Source organism: Platichthys flesus, chromosome 5 (assembly GCF_949316205.1).
Source record: "Platichthys flesus chromosome 5, fPlaFle2.1, whole genome shotgun sequence".
NCBI lineage: Eukaryota > Metazoa > Chordata > Actinopteri > Pleuronectiformes > Pleuronectidae > Platichthys > Platichthys flesus.
In genome coordinates, this window is record NC_084949.1 from 7,031,305 (window position 1) to 7,046,549 (window position 15,245).

General features: G+C 41.7%; 1 protein-coding gene across 1 annotated transcript; it reads right to left on the bottom strand.

The window, feature by feature from the left end:
* Positions 1–507: 507 nt before the first annotated feature.
* chrnb3a (cholinergic receptor nicotinic beta 3 subunit a) lies at positions 508–13,111 on the bottom strand. The gene is made up of 8 exons (XM_062388740.1): positions 12,894–13,111; positions 6,616–6,767; positions 5,031–5,075; positions 4,030–4,139; positions 3,395–3,908; positions 1,699–1,889; positions 1,417–1,618; positions 508–1,188 (listed from the first exon to the last, which is right to left on the bottom strand). The coding sequence occupies exons 1-8, from the start codon at positions 12,955–12,957 to the stop codon at positions 1,057–1,059; spliced, it is 1,410 nt and encodes a 469-aa protein (XP_062244724.1). The 5' UTR covers positions 12,958–13,111; the 3' UTR covers positions 508–1,056.
* Positions 13,112–15,245: the final 2,134 nt, after the last annotated feature.

Consider the following 15,245-nt stretch of genomic DNA (forward strand, 5'->3'; position numbering starts at 1 on the left):
CTGCCTGACAATAAGAGAGGTTTGCTGCCATGTAGTGTTGATACTATGTAAGTACACCAAACCTAATAGTCCATGTCTGAAGAATATTATTCTCATTTCACTATTTATTCTATTCCATGAGCAATATATAAGACTGATTCTCATTTAATATTACTTGGGATGTAAACATTTTAACAAAAAAGAAATTAACTTCAAATAAAGTATTTATATAGTTCATTACATTTTTGTATGCAATTGAACAATGTGGCAGGTGTTGGCTCAGGCTGTGTCTCCGATCCCCCCCCCCCCCCCCCACACACACACACACACACTCTGTCTAAATTTTGTATGTATTGCTTACTGACTAGCAATTAGCATGTAGGGAATTAATTATACTGAATATAGACTGAAATAATGAAGGCATAATAAAAGCTTGAGTATGTCTGTAAGTGCTCTTCTACAAAATGAAACCATGAGATAATTATTAGTCCTATGTACTTCAGTGCGGTAAACAGTATTACAAGGCAATCTTCACAGTTAACATTATAACATTGTAACCAGGAGCAACTCCCACTGGTCCCCCTTAGAAGGTTGGGCCCCCTGAGATCATCGATTGCCTGGATGTAAGCATCGAGTGAGTATGAAATTCAGACTTCTCACATCAGATTTCTTTTTATTGAGATCATCTTTACAGCACATACAGTTGAGTCCAGCTGGGACACACAAAACAACTCATTATGCATGGAGTGATATTGTGCATGTTGTTACATGTATAATGAAAATGTTACACAAAAAACAAACATGAATATTTTAAATCATACACGCTACTATAACCTGCTTATTGCTTTGACTCCTCTGTGCTCCAACAAATAAGATTAGTTGCATGTAGAACACTACAGTGTCCAGTTGTCATTACAGGCTGCAGGTCGAACTGCAGGGAGGTAAAGGTTTTCAGCTGGAGCTCGTTCCTACAATAGAAATGTACAGAGGGAATGTTATGTTGAGCACTATCAATAAGTAATCGTTCAAAACAAACTGAAGGGATGAGCAGTTTTTGGAGAGTGTTCGTGTGTGTATTCATGGGGAGCTGAAGTACAACTGCAGAGCAGGGGTGAAGATGAGAACAGTTCCCAGTATTGACACCGTGAGGAAGGCCCAGAGGAAGATCCTGTCCAGCACCTGAGCCACAAACTTCCAGTCTTGTACGACCTGAGATGGAGAGAGAGACAGATGAGGGAGACAGACAGGCGGAGCAAGTGAGACAAAGGTCTGCAGACTCTTTCAGCTTCAAGTGTGTTCACAGTGAAAATATTCTGCAGCCAGGTCACGAGACACATTTTAGGTGGGCGGCAACAATGTTGAAGTGTTAAATGTAACACAACATGCACTGAAACACATTCATCCCACACTATCCGTCATGTCAGCTCGCTGTCACACCTCTCGTATGAAGTGCTCCTTTTTGATGTGACGGCTGATGTAGCGCACTGAACTCGTGGCTTTCTCCAGCATGGCCAGCCAGGCTTGGTTCTCGTCCTCCTTCCTCTGTTGACTGGCACTGTGGCCGGGGACCCCCCTCCTTCCTGCGCCTTTCTTGGTCTTCGGCTCCGGGCTGGTCATCTCCATATCTGGATAGTGGTATCTGCAAAAAAGTGGAAAAAAGTTACAGTTCAAATACTTTTCAGATATTGAATGTAGTCGATCCCGTATTATCTGTAGTACCTGTCAGTGTGGCCCCTCATACACAAGAGTCTGGGCAGTTTCTGAAGGAAGAGGCTCTTTACCCAGGGGGCCATGGGGTGGTAGCTGGCAGAGGAGCGGTGGTGGACGTTAATGACGAAGACGGTAACGATGATGGAGAAGGTGACGAAAATCATGATGAAGAGCAGGTACTCTCCAATGAGAGGGATTACCTGGTATAGAAAAAGGGACAGAGGTATATTTTGTTATGTCTACTTGAAAACATACTTTAATATTGTGTGTGTAGAATTACACCAGCACTATTCATCTAAATAAGACATTGGCTGCATTGGATATCCATCAGAAGAGTTGTGCAGACATGATTCCTGTGATAGAGGAGCATCTCTAAACGTAGGTCGCTCCTTCCTCATACCGATCTTTGGAAGGTCATCCAAGCTCATAAATCATCTCGTCTTAATTATTGCATTTCTCTACAATCAGACGTCAACCATAAATCAATGTCCCGATTAAATTAGGTCGAAACACTCCTACTCGTCTTTGACTAATGATAAGGGACACAATTACACAAATCCCGTTCTTTCCTCTTATCACTCTCTTACCAGTCAGCTCTGAAGTTCATTTTTAGATTTTACTGATCACTTCATATCTTAGCTCCTAATTACATTGGTGAATTGCTGCAGCCAGAGCACAGCTTCAGATCAATGAGCAGCGTGTCTCTGGTTGTTCCTCAGAGCCCATCAACTCTAGAACCCCCCGTCTGATGTCTTGTCCATAAGTACATGGGTAATTTTGAAGACCCTTCTAAAATCATTGTTGTTAGCCTGTCAGAGCTGCTAATAACTTTTCCAGGCTGCTGATTGGCTATCGTGGCTTCACGGTGAGGGTTGTACAGCTGCCTGTTGATACTTCAACCAAGATGGTTTTGTTTTCACTCCTCTCCGTTTGCTGGCTTGTTTATTATTATCACTGAGATGATACAAAAATTACTCTTGCACAACCACAAAAGCAGGTGGAAGGATGCGGTAGGGGAAACACAATTCAGGGAGCTGGTCTCGATGAGACATTTTGTGCATCTTGATTGAATTTAAGGGGACTGTGGGGCCTGTGTGCAGAAATTAGCTCTATTTTTGGCAGTGTGACAGCTCAGTCATGTGGACGGTTTAAAAACGGGGTAGAAAAAACAAAGGTTCCTAAGCTGTAGAACCAGCCCTGTGTTAACATCTATAAACTATAGTCACTATTTTTTTAGTTATTTGGTTTTGATTTAAAAAAAATGTATTCATATGAATTCTTTCAAGTATTTTAGGCAATTCTATTAAAAAAGATTTTTCCGATGGCTCCTTTCGAAATGCTAATGCAGATATGTTTTAATTTCTAGTTTTATTTACAAAGCATGGTAAGTAATTATTATTATCATTGATTAGTCTCCTAAAGCAGTACAAGTACTTTATCTGTGTTTATGTCCGACATACACTTTACTGCTATAATCTTAATCTTTGTTGTTTATTATAACAATAAATAACAATAAATTGGGTTGACATTTAGTGTAAACTGCAGGTAATGGATAGGACTGTGGCTGTGATCTGTGTTCATTAGGACATGTTGCAATTAAGATTTCAATTAGAATAAAGCAGGGAAGATTAAAAAAAACACACAGCACAGTAGAAACTTCGGAATTAACTTATCTCTCAACATAACAACCGTTCAGACTACCCACCTTTGAGGATGAAGGGATGATTTCCTCTATGACCAGGAGGAACACAGTGAGCGACACCAGCACAGATGTGGAAAGTGAGAGTTTCTCTCCCTCGTCCGATGGCAAATAAAACACCAGCACAGTGAGAAAGGACAGGCCGAGGCACGGGATGATGAGGAAGAGGGTGTAGAACAAGGGCAACCTCTTAAGGATGAAGGAGTAGGTGACAAACGGGTACCAGTACACCTCATCCCTCCTGCTCCCTCTCATCCCTGTGGCGTTGAGGATCTCCCACTCGCCGTTATCGAAGAAATCTTTTCGGTCCACATAGTGATCAACCAGTACCAGGTCCACCATGTTTCCATCGTATGTCCAGGAGGCGAACTTCATGGGGCAATTCTGTCGGTCGAATGGGAAGAATGTGACGTCCATGGTGCAGGAGGACTTGTAGCTGGCAGGTGGAGTCCAAGTTATGGTGCCATCCCAGCGCACAATGGCTTTGGTCATCAGGGAACCCTCAAAGCGACCGTCAGCACTGTGAGTAGATGGGTGAGAGATGGATAAGAGGCAGAGACAGCAAAGAGGAAAGGAAAACTGATTACGTTAACAAACCTCAGAGAGTGCTACTGATATGTGCAAAGTGCTTCATAACTCACTTTTCATAGAGGACGATGTCTGGCAGCCATATTGTCTCTGAAGGCACTCTGATGGAGGTAATACCTGCATAGTCATCTGGGTCCCACTTCAGCTTCACATCAATCCACTCCTTAAAAAAGAAGAACACAACAATGCATTTTAGAATGATTCGATAATAGGCTTGTAAATTCAGCACCATGGACAGCACCAGATTAACAAACGGACAGCCATTGGAAACAACCATAGTTTTTCTGGTATGTTTATCCTCCCCAACATGTTTATCGCCTTATCCACAACCATGTTTGTACATCTTTAATTCAACAGCTTATTGAGTAAATTTGTATTTATTTATTTGTTAATAACAATGAAGGCGTTTAAAGTGCATTACATGAGTGAGAGAAACACAAGGCATTATAAAACCCCACATAAAACGGAAAGATTTGGATAGAAACATTTGCTAGAATTCTATTTAACTGATTAAATAAGAGATTAATAATCACAGTGCAGCTGCATTGATATGATATGAATGAACAAATAATAATAATAATAATAACAATATCTTTAAACCACACTTCAAAACACAAAAAAATCTTAATAAAAATGCATTAATTAAAACATTAAAACAAAGTCATAAGTGAATAAAAACACTTGATGTGTGACAGAACTTTTAGCATGGCCATTATATATTACAAGAACTAGAATTATGTCAAATCAGGGGAAAAGGTACGATGAAAGTATGTTTTGAGCTTTGATGGAAGCTACTGACTAAGCCTGCTTTAAATCAGGGTATTGCAGAGTGTTTCAAAGCCTGTGGCTCTTATTTAAAAAGATGCCTTTAGACTGATAATGTAAATGTTATTTAATAAAAAGAAAAGTCCAGTTTTAAACCTAATTTTATTAGAGACAAGTTTTATATCTTCTCAGTTTGTTCTAATTAAGATATTTGGAAGTTTAAAAGGATATTTCAGAGAAGCTCATCTGAAATATCTGGTATCTCTGAATACTAGTGTTCATCCTTTACCTGCCAGAGCCAGACGTTTGTTGTCATCAGCTGGTTCTTTTCATCCTGCAGGAAAGAGTGGAAGTTAGAAATCTTTGTTGAGCGGGATTAAAGAAAGTACTTATTAAGCCTAGTTAGAAAGCACTTAATTAACGTGGTTAATGCTTCTCTAGATTGCCACTATGAAAAGAACAACTCAAGGGTTAAGTGTTTATAGCATTTATCTACACATTTAAATAGAGATATGCTTAAGTTACAACACAATGACCAACACCACTGGCAAAAACTAATATGGTGCTGCTGCTTCTGTGGCTCAGTATAAAGTTTTCACATTTTAAGGTTCAATAATAACTGACAGTGACACAGAGGGTGGTGAAGCGATAAAAAGGGGGGGGGGGGTGCTGCTTGTGTACCCATCCTCTGTGCAAAGAGATCAATGGATCATAACAGTTGTTTAACTATAATACCACAAGATGGCGCTACCCTGAATAGGATTTCTGCATGGCAAGAGTAGAAACATCAAATGCTGATGTAGTCAAAACGTGACCCTCTGTGGAGTTAGGATGAGCTGTCTGTGAGTGTGTGTGTCCTTGTGTAAATAATACATGTGATCTGGTTCCTCTCAGCCTGATGGGCCTCATTATTCCTCTGCTGCTACCAAGGACCACTTTGGACCTCCCTCTAAACCTTTCTTCCTCTCTCTTCTCTTCACCTCTCTTTTTCTGTCATCGGCCCTTAAATCCCAGGGCTCCTCACCCTCCGACTAATTTATCCTTGCAGTCATTCTCACTCGGTGTGTGTCCTCTGTGTGACAGTTCCTCCGTTGACCTCTCCCTAATAACCGCTCCTCTCTACCCTTCTTTGTCTTTTCCTCCTGTTCTTGTTAGCGGTGTTCAGCTTTACTTCCTCCCCTCTGTCCTTTCCTCTTTTTGATCAAAAACAAAACTTTAAGAGGGACATAACATAATTCTATGAGCTCTGTTACATAAGGCAATTTTTAGCTCCAGGTTGCTCAAGGACACTGAAGATGTGATAATTGCCCAGACAGTTAAAATACACTCATCTATCTAATATTTATATAATACATAATGAATGGTAAGTACAGGACGGGTGACATCATTAAGATAACTGATGTCATTCCCTCAGTCATTTTATTTTTAGTTTGTTTTTGTACATTTAACAACCTGGAGGGAGTTTACGTCCTCTTATTTACAGCTAACACATGGTTTTGCTAAGGTTTCGGCCTACAAATTAATGAATTATTAAAGTAACCCCCTGTCAGGTTTTGTAACTCCATTTAGATGGTTATGTTCGGAAAATAAATTCACCAAGTATAAGGGTTAGGGTTAGGGTAAACTGTTGAGTTCACCGAATATTTAAGTCAGATATTACATTTACAATTTTGTTTTATGTTTCTTGTCCAAAATCCCTAAAGGTGGTAGATAGAGCAGATGACCTTGGAATTTCAAAAATCCTGTAAATGGTCAAATAAATGAACCAACATTTTGCTTGGAGACCCATCATATAAATAAACCCTAAAAGAACTTGACATTTATATACTCTTCCTTCCGCTTGTGTGTTCATGCATCTGAGTTTTGTTCCTTACCACATCGACCAGCTGGGAAATCTTGAGGCCGAAGCGGACAGTGATGGTGTCGTTTGAGTGTTGTACGGGCCGTACCCACTTCTGGTACCCCCTGAAAAGGTTCCTCATTAACAAGTCCTCCATCTCAGCCAGCGACATAACGTCCTCCTGAGCTGGAGGGACGAGGACAGAAGACAGAAGAAGGAAATATGGGAGAGAAAATGTTACTGGGCACGAAAAACAACATTATGAATCTATCTTTTTGAGTTGTGCGGAAATTGGTAGATGTAATTAAGTGATGGTAAATTAATCTGCTTTGGCATCTACTTATGTTGAAGAAAAACAAGCATCTTCAGCCACTCAAACATGAAACAATCCCTGAAACTGTCACATCTGACAACTTGGGAACATTAAATGTTAATTAATTGAGGCAGATTTTCTTTTGATCAACTCAGTGATTAATCAAGTAACTGTTGCATTTTAGGGTAAAGAAAAAAACAATTTGTACAACTTGTTAAATTTCTGCCTATAGACCCCTTTTACCTAAATCTTACACATTGGACCTTTAAGTGTTGAAGCATACTATCATTAGCTTCTTATCACCTGAAGTTGACATGTTTAAGCCAATGGGGCTGACACTTGTTTTGCAGGTCTTTGTTCATAAACCAAAGTATTGAATTAATCAGATCTTGACCTGCTCATGGCAGCACATGAACAATTGAGGGATTAGAAAAATGGCTACTATTCATCTTTAGCCATTAATTAATGTGTCAAATTTCCCACCTTGCTCAAGCAGTTGAGACATCTCACTTAAAACACAAAACTTATTATTAGAGAAATTGTTTTGGGAATCAACCAGTCCATCGAGAAAGAACACAGGGGATCCCCAATGTTCACCTAGTATGCACAAAAATGTTCTGGCGAACCATTTAATCGTTTTTGAGATACTTCAGTCTGGACCAAAGTGTCATTTAATCATTACACTTTAAAAGAGTCTTTAAAGGTGTTTTAAACTCTATTGAATAAGGGGGAAAGCCATCTGGAACCACAACCTTGGTCTGTTGGTAACTATATCAGAAAATAAATCATACAAATTATTATATTTAAAAAAAGTTATTTGAAAATGAAAATAAATGTTGCCTGTAGCTCTAATTATAGTGAGCTCACATACATGTACTATTCATGTGAACAGATGCACAGACAGATGTGTCCTTCTTCCCAGTCTCACATGTTTCTGAACATGCAGAGACACAGTCGAGCATGAACAAAGTGAAGCACCTCTCCAGAGTCTCTTAAAGGAAGTGGAAGAACAAATTAAGTCAGGCCCTAAGAGTCAAAGACACACACACTCACATACTGTCAACCCTTGCCTGACAGCTGGTCATGGCCGAGCGAATGCATCTAAGCTCCCAAGGCTGACAAAATGATCATGTTGACATGATCACCTCAGACAGAATGAATTTCCAGGGGAGAGGAGCTGAGCTCAGAGCTCTTTGTGCAGTCAGGCACAAGACATGATAGTCGGTTAAAGAGTGACGCTAACACCGAGCAGGAGACAGTGGAGCGACGGGACCGTGCTTCCACTGCGCCAGCCATTGTTCAAATGCAGTCAGCTGGGAGATGTCAGGTCTCTTAGGTAGACAGTTACAGGAAATACACTTTTTCCCAGAGAAAGGAATGTATAATGTGCTCTACAGTTTGGTTAGCCTTCACTTAACTGTCAGAACCACTCTATAGGTGCATCTACTGAGGGAAAAAAAATTGGTCTGGTGTAGTAGTCAAGAGCCACAGAACAGATGTCCTGTCCAATTGTACTTTCAGCAAGACCTATCCCTTCTCTCTGTTACTCATTGTGTGTAATTAAGTTGAAGCTGACTGTGTCACTCTGGATGCTCGGAGCGTTATGTGGTATTTGCACTTAGGCTTCTCCCACAGTAACTCAGCGGCTCAATAAGCTCGGAGCTCCGAGCGTTTGTCCACATAAGAGGGCGATACTTGGCTCTGCCTCTAGCTGCAGTGCTGCAACAGAGGCTGACAGACAGAAATGAGAAGTTCGAATCAGCGGCTGCTCAGACATGGGGGTTGGAGGAGAAGAGTGGAGAGGGCTGATAAGGGACAGAGTGAGACAGAGCGACCCGGAGCGATTCCCTGCGGTCTCTGAGAGAGACAGAGCGAGGAGGCAGAGAGGAGCTCAGTGAGCAGAAGTTAACAGCGGCAAGGGGAATGACAACAGACAGCAAAACAGATAGCGAGAAGAAAACAAATTCCCATGTCAACTTGACTCTTAAGCTGAGGCTCTATACCGACCGACCCATCCCCTCACATTCCACATGTTTGTAGACACACATGCAGTGATCATCTCTGCGCTGCTGCTGCTGCTGTGGTTAGTGCCAAGAGAGGAGGTGGGTTCAGCATTATGTCTCTGCCTTTAAACATGAAGCAAAGAAGGAAATCATACAACAAAATTGTTATTTTATTCTGGTTTAAGTTGTCATTTTATCAAGGAGCTATTTCAGGGTGGGGACTTGGGTTTAGGGCTGCAGTAAGAAAAGATGAAGGATGTCCTATTAAAATGCACATGGGTCTTTTTTACTTTCCAAAAAGAGTTACATCTATGATTTCGAACATCCTTGTGAAAATTGAAACCAGTTTGGTTAAATGTACATTTTAATGAGTTACATTAGGTAAAATAGCTGTTTGTCATTGGCTGATTTTACAAACATTTCATCTGCTATTTTCAATATGAGGACGGTTCTTAAAACAAATCCGATAAAAAAACAGAAATCAACAACATGAGACTATCGATCAGTTTATGCCACAGAGTTACAAGTCAAAATGTATTCTAACTGGACACAATGTGTTTTTAATCATTCATTTTCCAATGTATCTGTCACTGTGGGTTTTCAGTAAAACATTTTCATGTAGAAGTTAACAAAGGTTTTTCAGCAATGGATAAATAAACATTTGGAGGGTTCATAAAAAATATATGAATATATTTTTTATATATATATATATATTTAAAAAAAAATATATATATATATATATAAACAACCTTGATGGTAAATAACAGCCGAGAGAGAGCTGACATTCAAGTATAGAAATGTTATAGCTGACTATAACATGCTTATTTCAACTTTTTGAAGGCTAAAACTGTAATGTAAGCCAGAGGCCATGGTGAAGAAACATCGGATAACTTTGGAGGCATGTGTTGAGGTTGTAAAATAGCTTGAGGATGAATATGCACCATACATACCCTATTCATTGCATACCAGATTCACTGCAGGGCTACATATTGCATTTAAGCTTTCAATATTTGGTGCTGAACAGAAAATAACCTAATCCATCATCCAAAATGGAAATGATGTTGGTCAAAAGGTACAGAGCCTCGCTAACTGATTGGTTTCATGTTTCCGTGGTAGTGCACAACCAGGACAACCGCAAGAAAGGGATTCTGGTCTAGCTTGGTTAAACTCACCAGTAAATGGGGTTGGTCAGTCAGCACTGAAATGAGCTGCACTGACAGCCCAACTAGAAAAGCTGTAACGGATTTTTTGTCTGGTGCCTCGGATCTTGCTCTTTCATCTAAAAGCATTGGGGTGACAGACGACTGTTTGTGGAGACCCCTGACTTCAGCTGCTTTAGATTGTCAGGGTGGACTGTTATAGTGCCGGTTTGCATCAGGACCAGACAAGGGGCAACTGGCTGAATCCAATAATATCAGGGAGGGTGGTGATCAGGCAGCACAGACAGCAAGAGAGGATGACTGCATGTCCGAAATAATTAGACTGAAAAACAGGTTCAGAGACAAAGCTATGAAGCGATTCTTTTTGCAGAGCGCCAACTGCAGGTGGTAGATGTCATCACTTATCTGTGGATACGTAGGTTTGCAGAGAGGAGGGATTTGGAGTTTGGAGTTTGGAGTTTGGAGTTCGAGTTTGAAGAGTTTCTCATTGTGACTCAATAAAACAAACTCAAGTAAATAGACACATAATCCTGCCAGGTTGAACATCTGGTCCAGGTGAAATTGAAGAATAGTCTGCTTTGATACTTTGCACCTGGACCTGCTCAACAGTCAAAATACACATGGAAATCTCACTGTCTTCATTGTGGAACTTTAAAAAGGGGGCAGCTGAAACAGAAACCAGGTTTTCCTTGACAAAATCGGTGCTTGTCACCATATCTCACAGATTTGTTGGAGGCTCAGGTGTGTTATGCTTAGTTGCTAATGAAGTGTTCGCCACAGACAGGCCTGTATGATCCAGGTATGATTGTACACAGGTTTTGGAACAGGCCAGCTCATGCATGTGGTGTATGTGACAGGCGTCAAGGGGCTAGGGAACGGTGAATGAATACATCAATGAAATGTCCTATAAGCACCGAATATTTAGGAAAAAATTTGTTTGCTTTTTTGTACTTGTGTGCATCGGTGTGTTCTGTATGGATGGTCATAAAGGAGTTAAGATTTAGCCTTTTGCTGCAAATCTTTTGCACAAAAAAGTGTGGCCTTTCCTTTCCTAAAAATTCAGTTTTGTAACCAGAATTTAAAATGAAAAGCCTTGTTAAGACTGATTACCTCCCATTGCATCAGATCCCCAGCACAGCACTCTGTTTGCGAAGGGCTGAAATGGGGCATCAGCTGAATCCTATCTACCATCTCTACAGGAAGCAGCTCTGTCTCAAGATCCTCATCAACGAAAACACAGGACCCCAACAAGTCAAACACAGCGGGATGGATTATTCTAGAGAGCTGGCTCCCTACCTCAGATAGAGGCTGTGCCTGAGCCTGTGTGTGTGCGTGTTTGTGCCTGTGTGTGCGCGCGTGTGTGTGTGTGCGTGTGTGTGCGTCTGTGTGCGTGCCTGCTTGTATAGCTGATTGAGCAGAGGTGAAGGGGAGATGATATTGATTTGAACCTACAGACGGATGGCTGGGGGGATGGGGTTGACTCTCTGTGAGGACATTATGATGCATTAGGGTGCGTATGTGTGTATTTTCTACAAAGAAGACATGGGAAGAAAACACACACAGCTTGGACACACAATATGCATGTGTGCATGTGCATGTTCAAGAGATGAATTTTAGTTTTCTGATGATTTATGGAGACGCAGGGGTGACCCGGCGCACAAACAAACACCCTACCTCCTCTTCAAGCTGAAACACCCCATTGGAGACACAGTGGTACGATCACTTTGACATCGCAACCATCTGTACAGTATGGATGCACAGTGGGATGTACCACTGAGCGGGGTAATAGCATATGTGGGAAACCAAGAGCTGAACCTTGTTTTTTGCAACAGGGAAACATTTTAATTCTAGAAACAAGAGAAGCATAGACAGAGAGCTGAGAGGGGAAGCAAGCTTTACAATCTAACCTGCAGCCTAGTCACAATGCAACAGGACAGGTGCCCCTGGGGGGAACTAAGGCTGCTCACTCATTGACACCCTTGAGGAATGCTAGAGCGCACATGCCAATTGGTTGGTCACATATTGTCAATGATGGTGAACATCACATGAGCAGAGGTTACCACATGTGTGCAGAGAACACACATCAAAACAGGCAGTGATGACTCTTGATTATTGATTATTTATCTGAAAACACATCCAAATGATATCTGTTGGAGCCCTGCACAAATCTGTATGGCTCCCGGTTTTTTTAAATATGCATATAAATCGAATCAAATCTTCTCTTTTCATTCTGCTTCCACAAAGCGTCATTAATCAAAACCCCTCTGCGGGAAGATTAGTGTCTGTTTAAAAAGTGCCTCCTCGTGTCTCTAAGTGTCGGGCTGACACTGGGACTGAAGATAAATTCATCAAATTATCAACTTGTCATCCCACCAGCCCCCGCGACTCTTCTTCGCTCTTTTACACAGGCCACCATGGGGAGGGGGGCGTGTTCACAGCCTGTGCTGCCAAAAGTCCATATCCAGAGTGGTAGAGCTGATATCAACACATAGAGTGAGAGAGGGAAACATGCAGCAGTTGGAGCATTGTTCTGTAGCTCAGCACCACAGTGGCACAACATGTCCCCCCCCCCCCCCCCCCTCCCCCCCGCCCCCTTTCTAAATGTGCTCTGGTCCCCCATTTGTCTCCTGGAGCTTGTTCCACAGCCTCTCCTAAGCTCCCGGGGGGGGCGCTGCGCTCCTAGCCACTCATAATTCCCCAAAGCGCCCCTGCTCCTCTCACTTGACCTCCATCGTTTCCCCTTGCTGGCTTAAAAGTGCGAGCTGGATCCAACGTGCTGATCGCATCCTGAAACTCTTCGTCTGTTTCTTATTCTTACAAAAGCACGGGTTCTTACCTTGCACAGTGTGCTGCCCGGGAGCCAGGGAGAGGAACCACAACACCGCGACCGCAAACTTCATCGCTCCCTTCCTCTTCTGGTCGTCAACACAAGCGGACGTGTGTGTTTTCCGCGGCTGGGGATCGAACCATGTCACTGGCTCACACGCTCCTGCAGGAGGAGAGCGGGACCTCCGGAGGATCGTTTCTGCTGGTGAAGCATGAAGGGACGGTGGCTCTGCACAACACGGACCGCCTCCACACTGTGGAGCAGCTGCAGCAGCTCCGCGTGTCCCCCCCCCCCCCCCCCCACCTCCTCCTCCAGCACCTCCACCCCCCACCCTGATCTGTCGCCTCTATCTCTCTCTCTCTCTCTCGCTCTCTCAATGATGGATGGTGCTGTGTCAGACTGTGGGGGTAGGGGGCGGCACAGAGGAGGGCAGATGTGCATGGTCCCCATCCAGAGTTGAATATAGTACACTCCACATGATAAATGTTCAGGACAACGGGGGCTACAGGTTAAATAAACACCCTTTTTGATGTTTTGTGTTCATGGCCCAACATCCAATGATGACATAATAACAATGTGATATCAGATATCTGCGATCCAGGGTTTTTCTAAATCAGGGGGCGGCAGAGGGGCCAATTGTATGTTCAATATCCACTCACAAAACAACTCCCTCATTAACTGGAGGAAAACTCTGTCAGAACCAGACTCAGTGTCTGTGGCCATCTGCAGCTACTACCACAACGATAAGATAAGAAAGAACTTTGTTAATCCCGAAGGACATTATTGTACGAGACATCAAAGTGTCAAACTAACTATTTTATAGGAGGACCACTACTTAGATATATAAAGTACATAAATGTAAAAGGATAGGCTGGAAATGACAAAGAAATACTTTGCAAATTATTAATATAATGATAATAATGGAAGTGAAATGATACGTAAAATAATAAAAGTGATATTGCAGCTAAGGGAGTGTAAATAACACATGATAATGTAAGAGTGATATTGCACATAATGTTGAGATTGCACATGGTATTTATTGTTTTCAGTGTCTGATGTTTCAGTTGTCTAGGTCTCCTGAGAGAGAAACAAAACAGGCGAGTCTGACCTTTCCGGTAAAGGGCATCTATGTTTGTTGTGTGGAGGCTCAGATATTTGTCCACAGTGTCCTCCTCAGTTCCCCTGATGCTGACTGGCATGACACAAGTTGTTTGCCTCGGAAATGTCATCAACAACTCCATGTGTTGTTGAGATGCACACTGCTCCACAACACTTCCCACGGCACTCCATTGAGCCCACAATGGCAGAGGCCACCTGATTTCTTCATATGTATGGTCAGATCCACTACTACTACTACTATTACTAAATATATTAATAAATAATGATGATGAGAGCATGAAAAACGGGCTTGCAACTCAGTAAAGCTGAATAAGTTAAATGTTAAAACCTAACTTCAAATAATGACTTGAATGAATGCAGTTCATTGCACTCAACTCTCTGAATAAAGTCTTGAAAGAAACACAATTAGCATCCAAACAGATTTCCCAGCATGCATTGTTTGGGGGTTGAAACCATAGACTGTAAAGATAGATGTTACTACTTCAATTCCTCCCGCGATTCACCAATGATACCAAAAGGTCCCAATCACTGACTTGCAGCAGTAATTGGGAGTGGAGCTGTGGTATCAAGCTCCCCCCATTCTCAAACCACAGCTGAGTCCGTCTCAGCTGTCAATCATGACGTTTCTCTGCATTACAACCAAAACTCATCAGAATCATGAACATTTCAAAAAGAGATGAGAACTTCCTAAAATGACTGCATTTTTTAGGAAGAAATAGTTATATGAAATGTACCTTGTTTTTTATTTATTTGGCCCACGTCACATGTGGGGTTTATGACCTACACTGCAGCCAGCCAGGTGGCCATCAAGACACCTTTGCTGTACTTTTAGAGAGCCATCAGGTAGTCCATAAACAGTCTGTGGGTTCCTTTTTGCATTCTGAAGAAAACCGGTATGTGTTGAACTTAGTCCTGAGCAATCAGCTTCATCTAATGTAAAGTGACTCTTTTAAAAAGTGGATTTAGCAGCTGCGGCTATAAGATCAATATACAATGAACTGATTCTTGATTCAGAGAATATGTAAAAAGGAAACAACTGTAAAATTGTGTTGAATCAACTAGAGACTTCAAATAACTTAACTGAACTGTAGTTACTTAGCTTAATGATTATGGGTTCATCATTAGAAAGGACCCCAGCTTGTCATATCAAATCAGTGTAATTTAAAAGCATCCCAATTTTTTTTTTTTAAAGTTAAAGACAAAGAGTTTCTGAAATGTTTAGGTTGGTTTAAAGCTTAGTTT

Bases quoted from the DNA above. Each gene is read 5' to 3' on its own strand.
- chrnb3a (XM_062388740.1), bottom strand. From the start codon at position 12,957: ATGAAGTTTGCGGTCGCGGTGTTGTGGTTCCTCTCCCTGGCTCCCGGG. The intron at 3,909-4,029 runs GTGAGTTATGAA...ATCTACTCACAG, and splicing joins GACATCGTCCTCTATGAAAA to TGCTGACGGTCGCTTTGAGG. The intron at 1,189-1,416 runs GTGTGACAGCGA...TCTCCATCTCAG, and splicing joins AGGAGCACTTCATACGAGAG to GTCGTACAAGACTGGAAGTT.